General features: G+C 42.6%; 1 protein-coding gene across 11 annotated transcripts in view; it reads right to left on the bottom strand.

The window, feature by feature from the left end:
* Nucleotides 1-17259, bottom strand: part of ZNF131 (zinc finger protein 131) — a 28453-nt gene extending 11194 nt beyond the window's left edge. For 3 of the 11 annotated variants that reach the window (XM_081517588.1, XM_081517598.1, XM_081517591.1), the window contains exons 1-4: nucleotides 17053-17259; nucleotides 16015-16153; nucleotides 14936-15037; nucleotides 7700-7844 (exon numbers count right to left, since the gene is read on the bottom strand). In XM_081517588.1, coding sequence (XP_081373714.1) covers nucleotides 7700-7844; nucleotides 14936-15037; nucleotides 16015-16138 — 371 coding nt within the window. In that variant the 5' untranslated portion in view covers nucleotides 16139-16153; nucleotides 17053-17259. Of the gene's footprint in view, nucleotides 1-7699; nucleotides 7845-14935; nucleotides 15038-16014; nucleotides 16154-16374; nucleotides 16969-17052 lie in introns of those variants that run through there. The other 8 variants (XM_081517587.1, XM_081517597.1, XM_081517590.1 and 5 more) reach the window with 5 other exon arrangements.
* Between the last annotated feature and the right edge of the window lie 4976 nt (nucleotides 17260-22235).

Below are 22235 nucleotides of genomic sequence, written 5' to 3'. Positions count from 1 at the left end.
CTTCCTTCTCCAGGGGAATCTTCCCGACCCAGGGATTGAACCTGGGTCTCCTGCATTGCAGGCAGACTCTTTACCATCTTAGCCACCAGGGAAGTCCAGAGACTGCTGATAAATCCCAACAAAATTCAGAGGACTGCTCACCAAGTAAAATTTCTTGGGACTAGATAGGCAGATTCACAACATTCAATTCCCTCCAGCAGTAAAAAAACAAAAAACAAAAAGCAGCTTCTCCACCTCCTCCCTCTTCCCACCAAACACGAGGCCCAGTATCTCACTGGATTTTTTAGGTACTAAGGAAAGCATGTGCCTCACCTGGGCACTCTATAATTACTTTTTTCTGTATATCAGTCAATCTGCAAAGCAGCACCTTTTAAGTGGGCCTCCAGACAATAGGCTGCACTGGAAGTTTCCATCTAATTGTGGTACATTCCCCACCTTCAGGGACCCCCGACTCCAATGACCTCTCTGAGCTCTAAGTCTCTGAGACTGACACTTTTTGCAGATTATAGCTTCTGCTAATGGCAGGCTGTCTCCACCCAAAGATAGTCTTTGGATTTTGGACTTGCCAATTCCTTGACATGGCTATGAGGTACACTCACTCTGACAAGAAAGAGTTAGCTGCTATTTGATCCCTGTTAAAAGTGATGCCTGATCCATGGAAGCTTTGAGGCTCTCTAGCCTGATACTGCCATTTCAGAATGTTAACTAAAACTTAATGACTATCAAGGTAAAAGGTGCCCAACAAGTCTCACTGGTCACAAAGAAATAGTTACATTCAAGAAAGCAGTTGAATCTTGGCTTTACATGAAAAAGTGGTAGCACCCCTGCTGCCCAAATAAAGACACTAGATCAACAGGGTCTTTCATTCACTGGTGGCCTAGCTAAGCTGAAGGCTGATGGTATTCACTGGACTGCCAGATGCTCAGTCTCAGCACCAACTTTGCAAAACCAAAAGTGGACATGGTTTCTCTGCTCAGAAGGCAGAACTCAAGGCTGTATTCGTCACTCTGGATGACACTCTCCACGATGAACCTTGAGATATTTTTACTGACTCCTGGGCTACTGCAAATGGCCAAGCTGTCTGGGAGACTTGGAAATCTTGGCAGATTAAAGACACCCACCTTGAGGGTCAAAACGATGGAGACAAAGAGCTGTTGATCCAACTATCTGAGTAAGTGGTTTAGATACTCATGATAAAGGCCTGTTCTCTAATGATACCAACTGGAATCAAGTTGCTTATCATCCTATCCTGCCCAACTTCCATCACCGCCACCTAGGTCCCACGTTATTCTGAACATGGTGACACATCCACCATCAGAGACTGAACAGAAAGTCAAGGACCCTATGCTTCTGATGGAGACATTACTACAGCATGTCAGACTTGTGACACTGGCCAAAAGTTGGCCTGTCTTAGGGTGAATGAGGCCAAATCACACGGGGCATTGTCTCCAACTGGTCCCGGCAGACTGACTACACTAGACCTTTCAACCCATCTCAGGGCTACGTGCCTCGCAACTACTGACACTTTTTCAGGTTATGCTGTTGCTGTTCAAGTCTGAGCAGCTGGTTCTGGCCACACCATAGGGCTCTTGAAACTAAGCTGTGTCATATGATGGTCCAGCTTTCTGGACCATCTGCAGTCTGATACTGATGCACCAAATGCTACTCCATTGGCTGTTAGTCAGGGATTGTTAAACCTTTCAAGCTCCCTACCGTCTGGATACTGGTGCTGTAGGGAGCTGCAGCCACTGTCTCGAACGTTGACTCAAGAAACTTTCTGACTCCACTTCCCTCACTTCTTCCTCGTCCACACACCCAGGAAGGCAGCTCAGTCATCAGATTCCACAGTCGCCAGAATCATCTGTTTTTGGCTGCCTCCTGGGTAATGACAACCAAGGCAAATGGGGTGGGAAGTTACATAAACCTAAGTGGAAATTCAGGGTCTGCTGTGACCATTCTTAGACATGATCTTCTTCCTTCTGCCTAACGGCAACCTGGGGTCAGCCTGGTCAAAAGTGGGCCTAGCAGATTTAAACTCAGTTCCAGTTCAGCTATCTGGATTCTTATGGAATGGACATCATCTTAGATCCTAAGCATAATGACTACCTGGTTGAATATACTGCTTGCCAAGTGTTCTTAGATTGGTCCTCATGACCCAAGGTGGAAGACATAATAGGTACCTTAAGTTTTATAAAATGTCCTTGTCCCTGACCATTCCAGATGAAAGGTCTGGGTAAGAGAAGGAGAGAACTGGAAATGGGGTTAAGTTACAGCTACTAGAATGGCACACACTGGTTTTGTGGGGGCAGAAGGAGAACCACCACCCTGGAACCTGGAGAGAAAACCTCATAGACTCAGGGAGGTACAGGGGAGGAAGGGACATTAAAGATCTCTGTCCTTCAGGACCGCTCTGAGTCTTCCTCAGGTAGGAAAAGGCTCTCATTCAGGTCTCCTCAAGTGCTGCAACTTGCAACTCCTCGATCTGTCGTCTCACGCAAGGGCTCTGACAACTCAATCACCATCTCAACTTTACCAGGAAGGATTTTGCAAAGAGCAGGGCATGGCCAAGACTTATATGTCCCATGCAAAAACACCAGATGTTTGCCCACTACCATTACCAAAGCTGAGGCTCAGTTCATGAGGCACCTGACTGCCACTCAGCTGGCATCCAGGTGCTCAAGATAAACAGAACAGACTAAGCTGGCTGCCCTCAGACATTCTCTCCAAACACAAGGCCCAGACAGAATCACGGAAGCTGAGCTAGGAAAAGGAGAGACCATGTTGGTGACATCAGCCTGTGAGCCAACTGAAGGTGGTCCCACTTTGGGGGCACAGACAAACTGTAAATAACACTTTATTCCAAAAGCACCTACATGTTCCAAGGACTGTACTTCTTGTATGAAGTCAGGTGCCAACTTCCTTCCCTCCCTATAAATGCCTTACAACTCTCAGTTGAAAGAAGACCCCATCCAATGTTTAGGGAAACACCACTGGTGTATCAATTTAGTTCTTAGATGACCGTATCTCTCTCCAAAATGAGGTTACTCAAATAAAAAGGTGGTACAAAATTTGTGCCTGACTCAACACAATGTGATCAATGACACTACTTGGGCTCCAGAAGGTATTCATTTTGGCCTCAAATCACTAGCCAAGGTTATTATGGAGGCTACACTTGCCCTAGACGTCCTTCCTGTGGACCAATAATGAGACTGTGCAATTGCTAAAACATCTTGTTATCCTCAGATTAATGCTTACAGCTAAGTGGAAAAGCCAATACAGAAACTAAAGGAGAAAGTCACCTGGTTTTCTATGGATTTACTCAGCTGGCTTAGTGCAGGACCTTAGGGGAGTGGGTGCACAGTTAAGCTTAGCAGTACAGGGTGGCCATATCCTGCTACTTGGAGTTCTGCTGAAACAGCTGTCTTAATTAAATCCAGTGTGAGAAAAACAATGGATTTGGTCCAAGTCCCCTATTGGTCAGATTAATCCAAGTGGTTACGGAGTAGCGTACTCATGGGAAAATTCACCAGAAGCTGAGTGTAGAAAAACCATACTATGGAAGAAAATTTTCCATGGATCCCTCAGATTTCTGCGTATCTTATACACAAACATATGGTCAGTCTTGTTCTGTCTTCCGAGTTGTCTATATAGCACACTGCCTTACAAAATAGAACCTTTCTACCTCCAGAATCGAGGATAATTATTTATTGTCCAGAATAATAAAGATAATGGCCCCTCTGGGGAAAAAGCTGGGCAGGTTTGCTTGCAACTTGTTATAAAAGATCTGGGTTTCCTAAAGCCCAGAGTTTCTCAACTGTGATCTAAACCACTGAGAGCACAGTCCACACCAGGGTCACTGCATCCTTCCACATGGGACTCGGGGTATAGACGCAAGAAAAACTGATATGAACATGAACTTCAGGCTGTTCTGTATGCTGTGAGAGAAATAAAGTCCTTTCTGACTCATGAGTGTGTCTTCTGCCAGCATCCATAAAACTGTGGCATGCCAACTTATTAGCTTGCAAACAGGATAAAATCTCACACCTGTCACAGTTCTTGACAATATCCCATCTTTAAAAATGGGCAAAAGATATCCCAAAGAAGATAAACAGATGGCAAAACAAAGCACATGAAAAAAGGCTCAGGATCATTAGTCATTAGGGAAATGCAAATTAAAACCACTATATACTTACCAACTTGGCTAAAATAAAAGTCTGATCATATCAAGTATTAGGAAGGCTGTGGAGCAGTTAGAACTCCTACAAGTTGGAATGTAAAATGGCACATCACTTTGGAAAACAGTTTGGCAGTTTCTTAAAAAAAAAAAACTAAACACATCCACCATACAACCCAGCTATTCCACTTCTAGGTATTTACTGAGAGAAATGGAACCATATACACAAAGACCTACAAATATTCATAGCCATTTCATTTGTAACAGCCAAAAAATGAAAATAAAATCTAAATGTCTATCAACAGATGGTGTATGTTAGTTGCTTAGTCATGTCTGACTCTTCACAACCCCATGGACTATATAGCTGGCCAGGCTCCTCTGTCCATGTAATTCTCCAGGCAAAAATACTGGTTGGAGGTTGCCATTCCCTTCTCCGGGGGATCTTCCCAAGGCAGGGATCAAACCCAGGTCTCCTGCACTGCAGGAAGATTCTTTACCACATGAGCCACCAGGAAAGCCCCGATGGTATACTCATACAGTGGAGTAACAGTCAGCAATAAAAAGGAATCCACAACAACATGGACAAACCTCTACAGCATGAGGCCAAGTGAAAAAAGTCAAGCAAGAAAGACTATACAATATTGGAAGCCATTTATATGACATTCTAAATAAGATAAAGCTACAGTGATAAAAATCAAGATCATTGGTTGCCTGGGGCTGGGAAGCAGGGCTGATTGCAAAGTCCTAAGAAAACATAGGGAGATGGGAATGTTTGTGGTGGTGGTCACACCACTGTGTGTTAACAAACTTCAAACTTTACATTAAAATGGGTGAACTGTATTATGTGAATTATATTTCAAATGGCTGAGGAAGAAAACATCTATAAGGCAACTGCTGCTTCCTAACAAGTAACAGGAACCTTCTCATACAGTTTTAAATAAAAACAATGATGCAGTTTCAGCAAAATAAGGTCCAAGAATCTTTTCCAGTGCCATTCAAAACGTTTACCACTGTATTTCAAAAATACATGCATACTGCAAATGCTAGAAGAGCATTTATTCACCTTCTGTATCTGCAAAACAGTTATACAATAAGCTTCTCAATATAGAGTTGCCTTCACCGGTTGACTTAAACACAACTAAATTATGCAATTTTTATTCCTAAATTGTTTAATATTATACATACCCTATTAAAAATAGCCAATATGTAATACTGCTATCTTCCTGAAGAACTCTTCAGACTATACTGCATGTGTAACTGGTTCATCAACAATTCAACATGCTAACATATTTATGTTGGCAAGCGCTGATGGCTGTAATTACTGTAAGGACCTCAGTCTTATAATAAATCTTCTAAAAGGCTCTAAATGGCTGTACCCAGCTATTCTTACCCTTTGACTAGACACGTAAACTCAGTTAAATGCTTCCAAATCCAACCTTGTCCATTGTCAGAGAATATGTTCCGATGTTCTGCTACACAGGACTTTCCCTATAGTGAGATGCTAATCACTACCCTGAGCAGCAAAGGGACCACACAGAACATGTTTTCAGAGAGTTCTCATACAGGATTTAACCAGAAATCTGATGCTGCCGAATCTACCTCCATTTTAACACAGTATGATCTAATCAGGTACATATCCACAATACACCTTTATTTTTGCCATCCAGATCTTAGCTCTCTGTGGAAGAATGCTGGCCTGGTTTTAATCAGCATGTGCCATTCATCCATTCATAAATGTTTACTGCACACAAACCATGTGCCAGATGCTAGTCACCAGAGAATATATACACACCAAGCTTCTGCCAGAAAAGTCTAATCTTGAACTCTGTCACCAAACTAATTAAAAGCTCATTAGGAAAAAAAAGTATTTTTGGATAACTACAGTTCAATTATTTCTAAATTATTCTAAATTACATCTTCTAACTGAACCACATCAGTGAGTCAGACTAAATCATTTTGTCCCATGTGAAACTGATTTTTACCAAACTTCACCTTCATGTTTTACCAATGACCTATATCGAGGGTCCTAAGAAACAGAGCCAGGAGGTAATTCACATTTAGTAATTCACATTTAGAGTACTATATGCCAGACTCCAGGCTAAGCACTTTACATTCATTCGTTCAACCCTCACAAATAATCCTATGTAGAAAGGTCCTTTATTATCCCCATCTGACAGATTAAGGAAACTGCCCAGCTGACAGGAGGTGGAGTAACTTCATTAAGGCCACACAGTGGCAGAGCTGGCATATTTTCCAGGCAGCCTGTCTCCAGAGCTCTTGTTCTTAGTCACTACATTACAGTGCCACTATTCATTATGTAAGATGTTGAAGTATTTATTCATGATACCACTTTGTTTTCCTAATAATCTCCTATGAGAAATTGTGTGTTTTAATACCAAGAATGGCTCCTAAGCAATTGATCTGTTCTCATCCTATAACCATAAATAATGTAACTGAGATTCAGTCATGTCCAACTCTTTGTGACCCCATGGACTATCAAGTCCACGGAATTCTCCAGGCCAGAATACTGGGAGTTAGTAGCCATTCCCTTCTCCAGGGGAATCTTCCCAACTCATGGAGTGAACCCAGGTCTCTCACATTGCACGCAGATTCTTTACCAGCTGAGCCACCAGGGAAGCCCTCTTTTATACTAGGTGCTTCAGAACTAAGAGTCACATTTAGCTTATCTGGCAAGTACAGACTCAAATGGCACCATATTTCTAATTTCAATGATTATCACTTCACCTGGCCTATTTCTTGTATCTTCACCAACTTTCTCACTTATTTTTAAACAATACCATGTTAATCTTTCTAAGCCAAGCATTTTTTAGAAGAAGTCTTGGTACAAATAATTAACAACCTGAATCCACAGAACAGTATATAGGAACCCAGAGAACTCCTTAAAAATTGCCTAGCCCTCCTTATTTTATTGGGGCTTCCCAGGTGGTATAGTGGTAAAAAATCTGCCTGCCAATGCAGGAAATGCACGAGACAGGGGTTCAATTCCTGGGTCAGGAAGATCCCTTGGTGGAGGAAACGGCAACCCACTCCACATTCTTGCCTGAAAAATTCCATGGACAAAGAAGCCTGGTGGGCTATAGTCCATGGGGTCACAAAGAGTCAAACACAAATGAGCATGAATATGCCTTATTTAATTAGAAATAAAAGATGCTACCTTAGTTAATATTAGGACAGTTTTTACTGTAAGGACAAGAAATCAAGTGTGAGGGAAAGAACAATCAGCAACCAGTAAAACTTTAAGCGTGCTAAATCGCTTTAGTCATATAAGACTCTTTGCAACCCTATGGACTGTAGCCTGCCAGGCTTCTCTGTTCAAGGTATTCCGCAGGCAAGAATACTGGAGTGGGTTGCCATTTCCTTCTCCAAGAACTTTACAGATCCTTAAATATATTCCTGATTTCAAACTGTCAGTTCTTTATGACACGACATGATAAATTCTTGACTAAGACTCAGGGTGAACATGACTGAAAGTAACTATCTGTGCCTCATTAAGGAAATAATTACCTGACTTCAAGGGCTTTGATAGCTTCTAGCATCTGTAGAAACTCTGCTGCTTTCCATACATCATTGGCTTCTTCTTCTCCTTGTATCATTAACTTTGCTGTATATGTGAACTCAATCAAATGACGAAAGGCCATTTTACTAACACCTGTAAAAAGGACATGCATTAATATGTATTCACATTGATTCAAATTTTATATAACATTTAGTAACGGGAATAAAATGAAGCCCAGTGTTTGAAAACTGATTAGCATTTGTCATTTTGGAAAACAACTTCTGGGCAGATTTCTCATTTACAGCATAATATTGTAGCCAAATTTAACACTAACTAGCAAACTACTTTAAGATCTTTCCCAAAGACGTCCTAAAACTCTTACAGAACAGTAAAATCTATGACTCAAATACACAAATGGGCTAACTATTACATCAGAAGTTCTCCCTCTTGCCAGGGAGCTCTGTGTCAACTCAGCTCCAAAATCATCAATAGCTTTCCACAGCTTAGCAAATAAAGTTCAGTACCATTCTGCCTTTATTTCAGGGTCCTTTACATTATTTTTCTACTTACCACTATTTTTCCCTTCCAAATTTTAAAATGTATCAAACCAACATTATATACCGATCCTCAAACAAACCCTTCACTTTCTAAGCACTTCCTTGCCTTTAACACCCTCCTTTCCTGAATGCTTAATCACTTTATTTCTGGACAAATTCTATGACCCTTGAAGGCCCAATTTTAATGCCACATCTTTAATGAACCTTCTTTAATACTTCCTTCAGGCTGAACTCTGTACCTAGTCTGATAGTTAAAATTCATAGACAACTCTTGACTGCAAGTTACTTGAGGAGAATTTCTGTCTAAACTCACCTCACAGTATCTAACACAAAGCTTCCTAAAATGAAAGCACACAAATTTGGTATAAATAAAGGCTAAAGCCATTTTTAGAATTAAGCTTCCATAATTCTAAGCTTTCTTTACAAGTTCTATGTTTAGATTTTGGCCCAAAATGATACTATACTTCCCAGAGCTCTTCAATGCTATGTAATATTGTTTCAGTCTGCTAATGCGAGGTATGAAAAGCTCCTGACAGGAACAAAGAGAAAACTTTTTACAGGCTTTTTTATGCTAAGAAATGCCTAAGACCAAACTGCAAACAATATGCACAATTACAAAACAAGAATGTCCTCTGGCAGTTCAATGGTTAAGACACCAAGATTTCACTGCCAAGGGCATGTGTTAGATCCTTGGTCTAGGAACTATGATCCTAAAAGCCACTTGGCACAGCCAAAAAAATATAAAAATATTTTTATGTTCTTCCAATGCAGTTTATACACCTGAATGCAGCCTTCCAGACAACAGTAAGAAAGCTGGTGGAATAGCCACCATCCTCTATCTGTGTAAGGAAAAATATCATTCAGGAAGTCAGAACTTTCAAGTTTAGTCTAGGCTCTCCATGACTTGTGCAATGTGGGACAAGTCAGAACCTCTGAGTCTCAGAAAACTCATCTTCAAATTGCCTGACAACAATGTGAATACTGAAAAGCACTATAGAATACAATGTAACTTAACCAAGTTACATGCTACCAAATAAGCAACTAAAAATAACTGGATTCACTGAAGGCTAATTTTATTTGGGTCTCCTAGTCTTTTTTCTTGTCTTTTTTTTTTTTAATATTTAATTGTGGCACACAGGATCTTCAATCTTCATTATTAACGCAAGCTCTTAATTGCAATATGTGGGATCTAGTTCCCGAACCAGAGATTGAACCTGGGCTCCCTGCATTGGGAACACAGAATCTTAGTGACTAGACACCCAGGAAGTCCCTCTTCTGGTTGTCTTTTGACCATGTTATTCAAGAGTAGCCTGAGGAACAGACAACTAGATTTTGCTTCCTTCTTTTTAAGATATTTTGATCAAACGTTTAAAAGTGAATCAAAAATTTTTCCTATAAATGATGTGTAAATTTTTTCTGAAGTGGAATGAAACTTTGGTTTTTAATTAAACACACACATATATATACATACTATATATATCAGGCAGGCCTCTAAATACTTTACAAATTATCAAATGACTTAATCTTCATAACAACCCTATGAAGTACTATTATAATCCTCATTTTAAAGAAATTGAGGCACAGAAAACCTAAGCAACTCGCCAAAGTCACATAGCTGCTGCTGCTGCTGCTGCTGCTAAGTCGCTTCAGTCGTGTCCGACTCTGCGACCCCATAGACGGCAGCCCACCAGGCTCCGCTGTCCCTGGGATTCTCCAGGCAAGAATACTGGAGTGGGCTGCCATTTCCTTCTCCAGTGCATGAAAGGGAAAAGTGAAAGTGAAGTCACTCAGTGGTGTCTGACTCCTAGCGACCCCATGGACTGCAGCCCACCAGGCCCCTCTGTCCATGGGATTCTCCAGGCAAGAGTACTGGAGTAGGGTGCCACTGCCTCCTCCAGTCACATAGCTATTAAGTGATAAAACTAGAATCAAACCCAGATGGTCTGGCTCCGAAGTCCATAATAAAGATTTGTGAACAGGATGATGCTAAGGAATATTCCTGCTTCGAAGAGTCTGAATACCCATGGTCTCACTCACTACGAGACTGCAATCTCTTACGCATACTTCCAAAGTCCCCCACCATCTCTTAAAACCAAAAGTTTCCAATAAATGTGGCAGCAAAATTTGATCTGAACTAAGTAACATGAGGCTATTTATAATCTTTATCCCACTTAGAATAAATTTTAATAAGCTATGTTGCTTATTAATAATACACTGGATTATTATTTGGTTATAGGATACTGCCCCAGGCCCCACTGGGAGTATTATGGAATACACATACTGGATTACCTTAGGAAATTCTAAAAGTAATTTCAAGAAACATCTGACCTTCAAGGATTTATGGATTTAGCTCCCAATCTTGGTTAATCAGAGTCACCTGTGACTTAAGCATGGGTTCCTCATCTCCAGAATCTCAACTGGGGTAGTGAACTGTTTTTTTTTATAAGCACCGAGGTGCTTCTTAGGTGGCCAGTCCAACACTGGTCCTAGGAATAAACCACGGACCTGACTAATTAGTTAACAGGAACCAAACTTACAACACCTTTATAACACCTGCCCAGGTAAGTGAAGGGTTGGTAGGTAATGCACAGCCCTGCGAAAATATTTTATACTCTATCAGAACTAATAGGGTAACTTTCACATTTCAGCCCATTTTTTTCAATTTCTTACTCCTTTCATAATTTAAGTGTGCAAGAGAATACAATTTTTTAAACGAGGTATCTAAGAAAAATGTTAATACAAACACCTTAACCTGGGTCGTTTTTCCCATTCAGAAAGAGGCAAAGGGTTGAGGGGTAGGGGGCATTCTGGAATTTCTCTAGTCTTATAGAATTCCCCAACTAGTGGAAAACTCTTACTCAAACAGGATATATGAACATGTCCTTGTGTGTTTTATTCTTGATATTAGGAGCTAAAATTTTGGACAGAGTTGCTATTTGAGAGAAACTAGGTGCTTATGGATCTGTCATTTCAGGGGAAGTAAAGAATGGATTTGGAAAACTGGAAGCTTGGTTTAGGAGAAGGCTGTTGTGTTCCAAACAAGGAAATCAATGTCTGTTGAAGATGTAATATGGTGTGAATCCAAGTCACAAAGCTTAGCTGGGATGCTTCTCAGTTGAAAAAAGAATTTTAAGTCAATGGTGAACCTGTAGTCCTAATCAAAGATAACTCACCTCACCAAAGACAGAAAAAGCAGAGAGAGAGCTGGCTCAGCTTGCATCTAATGACAGTTCACAGTCATAGAACATATTACAATTTAAATTCCCTTTATATACGCTTGCTTTTACAAAACCCTAAGGCAGTGGTTCTCAACACTAGCTGCATACTGGACTTATCCCAGGGCAGTGCTGCCCTAACTTTGCTGTTCAAAGGAGTCATCTTAGGATTCTGTTCTGATTCAGTAGGACTAGGGTAGAGCCTGAGAGTTTACAGTTCTCACAAGCTCCCAGGCAATGCCATGCATCCTCAGACCACACCTAGACAAAGGTCTTTGACAAAGACCTAGACAACTTTGAAAGACAGATGCTTCGACTTCACCCCTCAAAGAGTGAACTGATCTGGAGAAAAACCCTGGCTATTAATACTTGCAAAAGCTCCTCTGCTAAATATGAGAACCATCACTATTTTACAGATAGGAGTTCCAGTTTTAGCTACGATGAAGAAAGCATACTCCATCCTATCTTGTCCATTGATACAACTAAAGATCCTGGACAGAATATCTAACACAAATATAAAGGACTTTGAAGAAAAAATGGAAGCAAAGAGCCTAGGAAGAGAAACAGAACTCGAAGAAGAGCAGTGAGTTTCCTGTTTTATATTTTTCCTCCGCCACAGCACAGCCTGAGGACAGTAAAACTCCCCTAACTGGGTAGTAGGTGCAGACAGAAAAAGTTCCAAGAGAAACTGACTAGAGAACCAGGAAAGGAGATGGAGCATGTGTGGTGGTGGGGAAAATAACTGGTTTTTATTTCTTTCTCAGCTCTTCCCCAGTTAGAATGCTGCATAACTGTGACTAGCTGCCACCAAGCAGGCACCTAAACTCTATGACCAAGTTCCTCTGGCTGAGAACTAGGAAAGAGGCAATCATCTGAAGAGACAGGAGAGAATTATTGTTATTTTCCTCTCTCACCATTTTACCCAGGAAATGGATCCTATCGCAGAAAATGCAGGAGACCACAGAGAGGCTAAATTCCCAGTTTTCCAGCAAGAGGACCAGGAAAGGGAGCTCTGGGGAACTCAAGTACAGTGAAAATCAAGAGGGGGAGCTGGTGAAAAGTCCTTTTAAGTCTGTGTATGCAGTCTTGAGCATACTGTCTAGCTACAATAATGGGAGGTAGCACAGCAAAGGCTCTGAGAATTAGACTGTGTGTGGACTACCACCCAGGTCAACACACCTGGGACCTGAACAGAACAAAGGTGTTAAGAACACCTTCCACCCACCTTTCCTTCTTGTAAATTGGAATTGGATCCACAGCCCACACAAGGCAGTTTGAACCTAATCAGGTTGACTGCCAAAACAAAATAAACCACAAAATCAGTAACAGTAACAAAAACCAAAGCATTTTCCAGAGATTCTAACAGATTGCAGTGTCAAAATGTAATATTCAAAATGCCCATGACATCATCCAAATTTACTTGACATATTTTGCAAATTAAAAGAGAAAAAAAAGGAAGATGTTCAGTGTTACACAACTAACAAACACAGTAAAACTAAGACTACAACACAGGTTTTCTAAGTGCATACCCAGGGCTTTCTCTACCGCCAGGTGACCTAGCCAGATAGCAGTAAAGCAATTTCAAAGTTAAAGGCTTAAGAAGACACTGAGCCAAATTGATTCTTTAAACCTGGATCTGGCAGATAAAACAAAGAACGTTTTTATGTTTCCTTCTTACTTTCTATAGTTTAAATACTGAAGGTTGAGTGTCCTATACTATAATGGATCCTGACCCAAAGATCGAACCAAGGTCTCCTGCATTGCAGGCAGATTCTTTACCATCTGAACCATCAGAGAAGTACCTATAATGGACATAGCACATTAGAAATATAGGAAATAATTCCAAAGTGATTAATATTGAGAAGAAAAGACCCTACTTCTTCAGGTTAAGTATTTCACGATCCACCAGCAATACATATTCTAGCCCTGGCCACTTACTTTCTGACTTAGGATTCTGCCCAGAAGTTGCCTCCTCTGTGAAATTCTTCCTCTTGCTAAGCTACTAAACCACTCATCCTTCTTCTTCCCTTCTTACACTATTCTGCAATAAAATTCCCTGCAACATTTTTTTTTTGCACGCTTCTACCTGTTGCCTACCCATGATTAAATTTGGAAACTCTTAAGGGCTGTCTTATTAATCAATTTCTCATTTCCTCGATCTGGCATGGTATTAACAGGCATTAAATTTGATAAACAGCCCTAATTTATTAAACTTTGGCAATGCACCAAACACTACGCCAGGCACTACGCACATGTTAATTCAATTAATCATTAGTACAAGCCTACTAACAATCACACTTCTCAGATGAAGCAGCAAATACGCAATTGAGGTAAAGTAACCTGCCTGGGGTCTCGTACCTCAGGTGAATAACTGGATGCAACTTTGCCTTGTAATAGGAACAACTACCACATAGGATCCTGGAGTCTCACTTTAGTATGTTTTGAGAATTTCTGTTATGCCTGTACTCTCTCCATCACAGATATCAAAAGATAATCTATCTGTGGATACCAGTTAGAATGCTAGATAAGCTGGCATTATCAAAGAGGATCTTTTAACTCTACGTCCTCTTTACTCCCCTAGGCATCAAATTTTTCCAAGGGAATACTGTTTCTAGGCAATCTGTTCATAACAGAGAATATATACATAGTGAAAGAGATACAAAACCAAAACTCAAGAACCCCATATTTATGTAAGAAAGCTGATTTATTTCCTACAGTTTTGGATTAGGGGTAGAGAGCTAGGTATTGTAGTAGCAGAAAACAAAAGCATGGGAACAGCATAAACTGAATCCCTTGCTAGGTAGGCAACCTTAGGTAAGTAACCTTTTAGAGCCTGTTCCCTGATATGTAAATTGAAAATAAAACAACTTACTTCAAAGGATAGCTGTGAAACTCAGAAAATGCACACAAACAATACAGCATAATACCTGGCACTTGGTGGACTATTATTAACAAAAAAACCAAGTATAACAATTTCTATTTTAGGACAATATGTAGTGGATGACCCCTTCCATTCCAGACCTTCTACAACCACTTGAACTTCTTTTAAATGTCACTTCAGTTAATCTTTCCTAGCCTTTTCCATATTATAGCAGCCCATTTCACACTGTGCATGTCACGCTAATACAGAGGCCTGCAGCATCTTGATCAGTCTAAAACAGAAGGCCACTAAATAAGATGGAAACTCACTTTTAATACGTTTTCAAAAGACAGTGACCACTGGTTTTAGCAATGAAAAAGACTCGTTTAAAAGACCAACAAATACCATTTAACATAAGTTTTTCCTGGAAGATCATTTTACCAAGCACGTTTCTAAAAGTAAGAATTCTCAGGTGTCAAAAGAATAATTTATCCAGTCACCTAACAGGAACCATTGACACCTGTTTCCCATGGTATTTTACTAAATTGCTGTCTAAAAAACTTCATCAAATTATAATGTTTGCTAAATAAAGTATTTAAAACAAGCATTTACCTTCTATCTCCACCAAAGGTTCCTGAGTAAACTCCTGAAAGAATTTATAGAAGAACTTGCTGCAAGCAGCCAAAACAGCCTTGTGGGCCTTAAAATGGTGTCCTAGAGTAAAAAAAATGAAATCATCATATTCACAAAAATCAAGTATAATAAAACAAGTTAAAAAATTGAACTAAAATCTTTCTTAATTTTAAAAACTATCTTCTGGGCAGCTATCTTGACATATTTGAATCTCAATTAGACATGAAGCCAGATCTTTACCTCAAAGGCCTTAGTTAAGTCAGTTTTATAAAGGACATCTTACAACATTTCAGGAGGTACCACTTTAAGTCAAAAGCATACCCTATTCAGTTGAAACTGCTAAGTATAAACATAACTCAAAAGGTTATATATCATTGGAAAAGAGAAGAAAAAGCCACAGAATAAGCTGGGTGTGTTTGCTATGAAAAACATTTTAGTATGCCTAATATTTGGAAACTCAACCTATAGCAGACTTATAACAAAGATTAATCTGCTTTAAGAAGTCTGTTTTCACTAAATAGAAAAGACACCTAAGCTGTGTTTGTCTCCACTGTAATGACAACTCTCAAGACTGGTAAATACCCCATTCTATTTTGGGGGTTACCAAAGCGGGTACCAGTGCTGCAAAGGAGTCTCTCACATTCTACCTCCAAGACCATTTGGGAAACTAGAAAGAATCAACACTTCCCAAATGACTTCTGTGAGTGACTGCTCAAAGCAACTCAGCAGCAAAAATCTACTAGCCAAACATTCAGAGACATCCTCCCTAACCCACGCCCTCATCTTGCACTAAAGTGTGCAATGGGAACACTTCAAAACTTCAAAAGGCTGCAAGAAGTTAAAATGCCATGATTACGTTGAAAGCGTGACCAGCTGCTGCAGCATGGTCTCGGTTAAGAGATTAAGAGATACTGATAAGTGTCCTCGGGTCCGAGCGCGCACCCTCCGCAGACTTTCGATAGGTAGTCTACAGAAGGTGGGTAAAAAAGGCGGGTGGGGGAAGGGAAGAGAAGATCTGAACGCACAAACTTAGTTCCTCAGCCCACCACCCTGCTCACCGTCGACAATCAGGGTGATGTCAGTAAACCGGTCCTGCTCTCGCTGTTCATTCAATCGGTCCAGGATCATTTTATGATGTTCAGGGAACTCCTGAAGGCATTCCATCGTCTCTTCGGCCTCCATGGCCGTCCGGTTTCTCTACAAAAGAGGAGCATGATAATGTACACCCATGAGCTCGGGCTGAGGAACAAAACCCCTAAAGCATAAAACAACAACAAAAAAAACAAAACCCCAGCAACGTGAAAGAAGGAGGGAGGGTGAGGCAAGAGGAGAGGAAGGCGAGGGAAGAAAGGAAGGCGAGCCGGGCGGCCGCCGCGCGTTGGGGGCCGGAGCCGCGGCCGCGGGACTCCGAGCCTGACCTAATTGGAGTCGGGAGACGCGAGCTGGAGCGGGGTGGGCACAGCGCCGGAGGCTCCGAGCGCCGGGGCGCGCAAGTCCGGCAGAGGAGGAGACCCTACAGCCGCCGCGGCCCGCTAACGGCCCACCAAGCCCCTCGGCCCAGCCCTGGCTCCCGCCTTCCCGGGACCCGGTCCGGCCCGCGGCCCACAACGACTCCCGGGTCGCCTCTCCCTCCCCCGCCCTCCCTCTTCTCCCCCGCCCCGACCGGGCCGGCACTCACTCAGGGAAGGAGGAGCGGCCCGGGCCTGCGCGTCACTTACGTCAACGTACTGCGTCAAGGCGTCGGACTCCGGCTGACGCGGACGCTTAAACGCAGACTAGAAAGCGGGAGGGCCACGCCCCCGCCCGCCCTCCTCTAGCGGCGGGGCGGAGCTAACCGAGAGGATTTGGCGCTCGCGAACCCTAGGCCTCTCGCGCAGGGAGGAGGAGGTCCAGCTGAGGCGGGGTTAGGCCGGTTTAGAGCCTGGCTTTGTCGGGGGTGGGGCACCACCTTCCACCCACCCGCGCCACACTCCAGGTGTGAACACTTCCGAGCCGGACCTCAGGATAATCTCGCGACCGGTTCCGGGTGTGCTTTATACCGCTGCCCCCCACGCCCCGCCCCCTTTCCTCCCGAGGCCTAAGTCTGGCCGCCTTACCTAGCTCAGGATCCTCCCTCTCTCCTCTCAGTCCCGAAAGCCTTTCCTTCTCTACTCTCTCCTCTCAGGGCGTAACTCGCCCCGCACTTTTCCCTGCCCCTGAACAGCGCCTCGCCAGCCATTGCCTCGCCAGTATCTGGACGCTCCCTCTGCTTGGGTCCGGCCGGCGCACGTGCGCTCGCTCCGAGACCCGGTCGGCCGCGGCGCGGGCAGCGGCGGCCACGGGCGCGAGCACGTTCCGGCCGCCTAGGATCTTCCTCCCGGGTGCCCGCCCTCTCTGTGCTCGGCGGGCAGCGCGTGTTTGCTAGACTTAGGTCCTGTGCCTGCTTGGGTTATTACACATGGTGCTGTTAACTGCAGCTCTCCATTCCCCAGGCCCCGCGCTTAAAGAAGCTAGTGACCCATAGTCAGCTCCACGTGACTGGCTCATTCATTCATTCCTCCGGGAGGGAAAATGACTTTTTGGGAATGAGATAGTCAAGACTTACTCATTCTTTTCTCTCAAAAGAGAGATTAGGATTAAGGATTAGGGAAGGGTTTAAATAGCTGTCTGCAGGGGTAAATGTCGCTCAGTCGTGTCCCACTCTTCGGAACCCCATGGGCTGTAGTCCATGGAATTCTCCTGGCCAGAAGACTGGGTAGTTCTTCCCTTCTCCAGGGGATCTTCCCAATCAAGCATCCAACCCAGGTCACCCACATTGCAGGCGGATTCTTTACCAGCTGAGCCACCAGGGATCTGGGCTTCCCTGGTGGCTCAGGGATCTTCCTGATCCAGGATTCGAACCGGGGTCTGCTATACTGCAGACGGATTCTTCATCTGCTGAGCCACCAGGGATCTGGGCTTCCCGGGTGGCTCAGACGGTAGATCCCGGGGTTGGGAAGATCCTCTGGAGAAGAAAATGGCAACCCACTCCAGTATTCTTGCCTGGAGAATCCCATGGACAGAGGAGCCTGGTGGCCTACAGTCCATGTGGTCACAAAGTCAGACTCGACTGAGCGACTAACACTTTCAAGGGAAAATGTAATGATTATTTCAGCAGACATTTATTAAGAGCCGATGTTGTGCTAGGCACTGTTTAGTGTTGGTCACTTAGTCATGTCCAACTCTTTGTGACCCCATTGACTGTAGCCCACCAGGTTCCTCTGCTCCATGAAATTCTCCAGGCAAGAATACTGGAGTGGGTTGCCATTTCCTTCTCCAGGGGAGCTTCCCGACCCAGGGACTGAACCGGGGTTTCCCGTATTGCAGGCAGACTCTACTGACTGAGCCACCAGGGAAGCCTAGGCACTATTTAAGGGACTAGGAATTCCAATGGTGAACAAGGCATATGTGGTTTCTGCCTTCCTGATCTTACCGATAGAGTAAATAGACATTACTGAACAGTGAATTTCCTGGGTGCTGACTGCTGAATGTTACGAGACAGAACAAGATAATCTGGAGATCAAGGAAAACTAGTGACATATATGAAGTCTGAGTGTTCTTAGTCAAGAACAGGCTGAGGGACAGGAGAGACTAAAGCACTCCGGAACTGAAGGAATGTTGCTGGGCAGACCCACAAGGGCCTTGTAAACAGTGTTAAAGGCGTTGGAGTTTCTCATGTTCGCAAAGGGAAGTCTTGAAGATTGAGCAGGATAGTGACATCGTAAATTTTACTTTGTAAAGAGAATTCTATGGAGAATAGATTAAATGGGACGAAATAGAAGTAGAGATTAGTTGGGAGATTGTTAGTAATCTAGATGAAACCATGGTGGCAAATGAGATTAGAAAATTCACAGAGGGAATTGCCTGGTGGTCCAGCGGTTAGGGGTTTGCCCTAGTGATAACCCGCCTGCCAGTGCAGGAGACATAAGAGATCTGGGTTTGATTCCTGGGTCAGGAAGATCCCCTGGGAGAGGAAATGGCAACCCACTCCAGTATTCTTGCCTAGAGGATCCCATAGACAGAGGAGCCTGATGGGCTATAGTCCATGGGGTCGAAAAGAGTTGATCACAACTGAGTGACTTCCACTCGCTCACTCCAGTGGTTAGGACTCCACTCTTCACTGATGGGGCTGTGGGTCTGATCCCTGGTGGGGGAATTGAGCTTCTACAAGCTACCTGGTGAGGCCAGAAAAAAAAAAGGACAAGGAAGGCATTTTACATTTGGATCTGTATAGAGCTTGGAGGAGAGAGCTAACCTTAGAGATCTGTAAAATTTTAGCATAAAATGGCTGTTGAAGCCATGGGAAATGATGAGATTGTTTTAGGAGAATCTGTGGGGATGATGGACTAGTGAGCGGCTTGTAGATTAACTTGAACTCCTGGTGTTTTAATATTATCATTGTTATTATTTACAGAGTTTTTAAGATGAAGAAATTGCACCTAGAAACAGGCATTTTAGAAATTCCAATCTATATGGCTGCTTTCCTATAAAACAACAATTGCTGCTGCTGCTGCTAAGTCGTTTCAGTCATGTCCGACTCTTAGCGACCCCATGGACTGCAGCCTACCAGGCTCCTCCATCCATGGGATTTTCTAGGCAAGAGTACTGGAGTGGGGTGCCATTGCTTTCTCCGAAAGAACAACTAGATTAAGCCAAACAGAGATTGCCATCTCTACATGGAATTTGAACTATCCAGTTCACCACAGCCCCCATCACTTTTTAGAGTCTTAGACCCAGTGAATGTCATTCATTTTTACCTGCCCTTTTCTTAAAAGCACTTGAATTTGGACTTTTGGCCTACAGGGTCAGAATGGACATGGGTGAAGGACTTTATACCTAAGAAGTATCAATGTTTATAGGCTCAGCAGTAAAGAAAAAACCTGAAAAGACAGTATGGCAGTGGAGAAAGGAAAAGCAGAGGTGTATGACATCAAGGAGGTCAATGTTTCAAAGAGATGGTATGATCAGCAGTGCCAAATGCTGCAAAGTGCTTAAGCTAAGTAAAGATTAGGAACGTTCCGTGGTGGGTAGGGGAGTATAGGAATAAATAAGTAGGTTAAGGAATAGTTAGGAAAATAAATTGAGTTGGCAGTGATCAAACTGTCATTAAAAAATGAGAGAGGAAAGAAAGGACTACTTGCAGAAGGTGATATGTCAAGCCAGTTTTAGTTTTTGTGTTTTGGGATGAGAGAATCTTAACGTAAATGCTGATAGAGAAGAATCCAGCCTAGAGGAAGATGAAAAAACATACAAAAAACCCTCCTGAAATGCAGGAGCCCCAGGAAACGTGGGTTCGATCCCTGGGTCAGGAAGATCCCCTGGAGGAGGGCATGGCAATCCACTCCAGTATTCTTGCCTGGAGAATCCCATGGACAGAGGAGCCTGGTGGGCTACAGTCCATGGAGTCTCAAAGAGTTGGACATGACTGAAGTGACTGAGCACACAGGCACCTTAATTAAAAAATAACTTTACACATGTAAACCCATGGCTGATTCATGTCAATGTATGGCAAAAACCACTACAATATTGTAATTAGCCCCCAACTAAAATAAATAAATTTATTTAAAAAAATAATAACTTTGTTGCTTTAAAAATGCTAATCATCATCTGACATCTCAGGTTTATCACAAACCTTAAGCTTATTATTATTTTTAAATTATCTGAAATGCAATAAAATGAGGTATGCCTGTCCTAGGAGGCGTGATCATTGGTAGCAATCTTAGAAGCTGCCTACTACAGAACAGAATGGAAAGATTTGACATGGATCTAGGACATAATATCACAGTAGCATCAGTGGGATCTAATAGAAGTTCACGACCTTGAATTTATATGATAGCAGTTTCTCAGACATTGAGATTTCCTCCAGAAGCATTTAATAATCAGACACCTACAAGGATAATAAGATTGAAGACCTAAGAATGAAGTTAGTGTTAAAACACAGTTCTCTGTGTGCAGGTTTTGTGTCAGTTAATAATTATCAGGTTTACAGATGTTCTCTGGAGTGAAGATGGATTGTTCAAACTAAAGGAGAGATGACAAACTCAGGGTAGTTCTGGCTACCATATCCCTGTGTCTGTTTTAAGGCAACGTTGGGAAGGAGATAGTCTTGTGGTTAAGACTTTGGTTTGAAAGATAGCCTGGGCTGAAGTCTTAGTTCAACTTAATAGTGGGGTGAAAGTGAAAGTAGCTCAGTCATGTCTGACTCTTTGCGACCCCATAGGCTATACAGTCCATGGAATTCTCCAGGCCAGAATACTGGAGTTGGGTAGCCTTTCCCTTCTCCAGGGGATGTTCCCAACCAGGGATCAAACCAGGGTGACTTTGGGCAAATTGTTTAACTTCATCAGTCTTGCATTTCCTCACCTTTAAAATAGTGTTGTTGTTGAAAGCAAATGAGATAATACATGGGAAGCACTTATATTAGCATTAGTACCTGTACACAGTAAGCTTTCATTACATGGTCTTCATTATTATGCCCCAGTATAAAGTTTATATTCTATTTGCTAGCTGCTAAAATTTTTAAAAAACTACTTATGGGTCAAAAAATGAAATGTTTGGAAGTTTCCTGATGATCCTGTGATTAGGTCTTGGCGCTTTCATTGCTGGGGCTTGGGGTTCAATATCTGATCTGGGAACTAAGATCCCACAAGTTGCATGGTGTGGCCAAAAAAAGAGAAATTGTCTTATGGTTACCGAAATGAACTAAAAATCTGGGATATCCCCAATGAGCCCACAGATACAGCAAGCTGAAAAAGGAATCCTGACAAGTCCAAATTTTTCAGAGGGGCCTTTGATACTTTACAGATGCTGCAGATAAGCTGAAATTACTAGAGTTATTTCCTCCTTTTCTTCCTTCAGGCAATGTGTTGGAACCAGGATGATAGTATGCACTTGAGAACAGTTACTTAGTTGCTTCTCAGCTTGTAGATGATGGCCTTGATTCTTGCAGTAGTTAAACTCTTATTTTGGCTTGGAAGCTTTAAACTAGGAGCATACTCAGTCATTCCTGTGGCGCTGAGAAAGAAGGCAGGACAGCCGCAGGTGGCAAAAATCACAGAAGATAGCAGGCTAAGCTCACCAGGTCTAGAAAATTCTTTTCAGCATTATTGTCCCAAGTGGCTGCTAAACCTTGAGTGTTCAAGTTTAACTCTGGCCCCGTCTTGGAATAGCAAGAATATGACATGTAATAGCAGGCAGGTGTGGAAGTGGTTACTATTCTCCTGGAAGTTGGAGAAACTCCTGAATGTTGATATTGTCAAAA

This window comes from Giraffa tippelskirchi, chromosome 8 (assembly GCF_054371585.1).
Source record: "Giraffa tippelskirchi isolate mGirTip1 chromosome 8, T2T-mGirTip1v1.2.pri, whole genome shotgun sequence".
In the NCBI taxonomy this organism is placed as follows: Eukaryota; Metazoa; Chordata; class Mammalia; order Artiodactyla; family Giraffidae; genus Giraffa; species Giraffa tippelskirchi.
The sequence above is the reverse complement of the archived record's forward strand: the minus strand, read 5'-3'. Positions and strand labels throughout refer to the sequence as shown.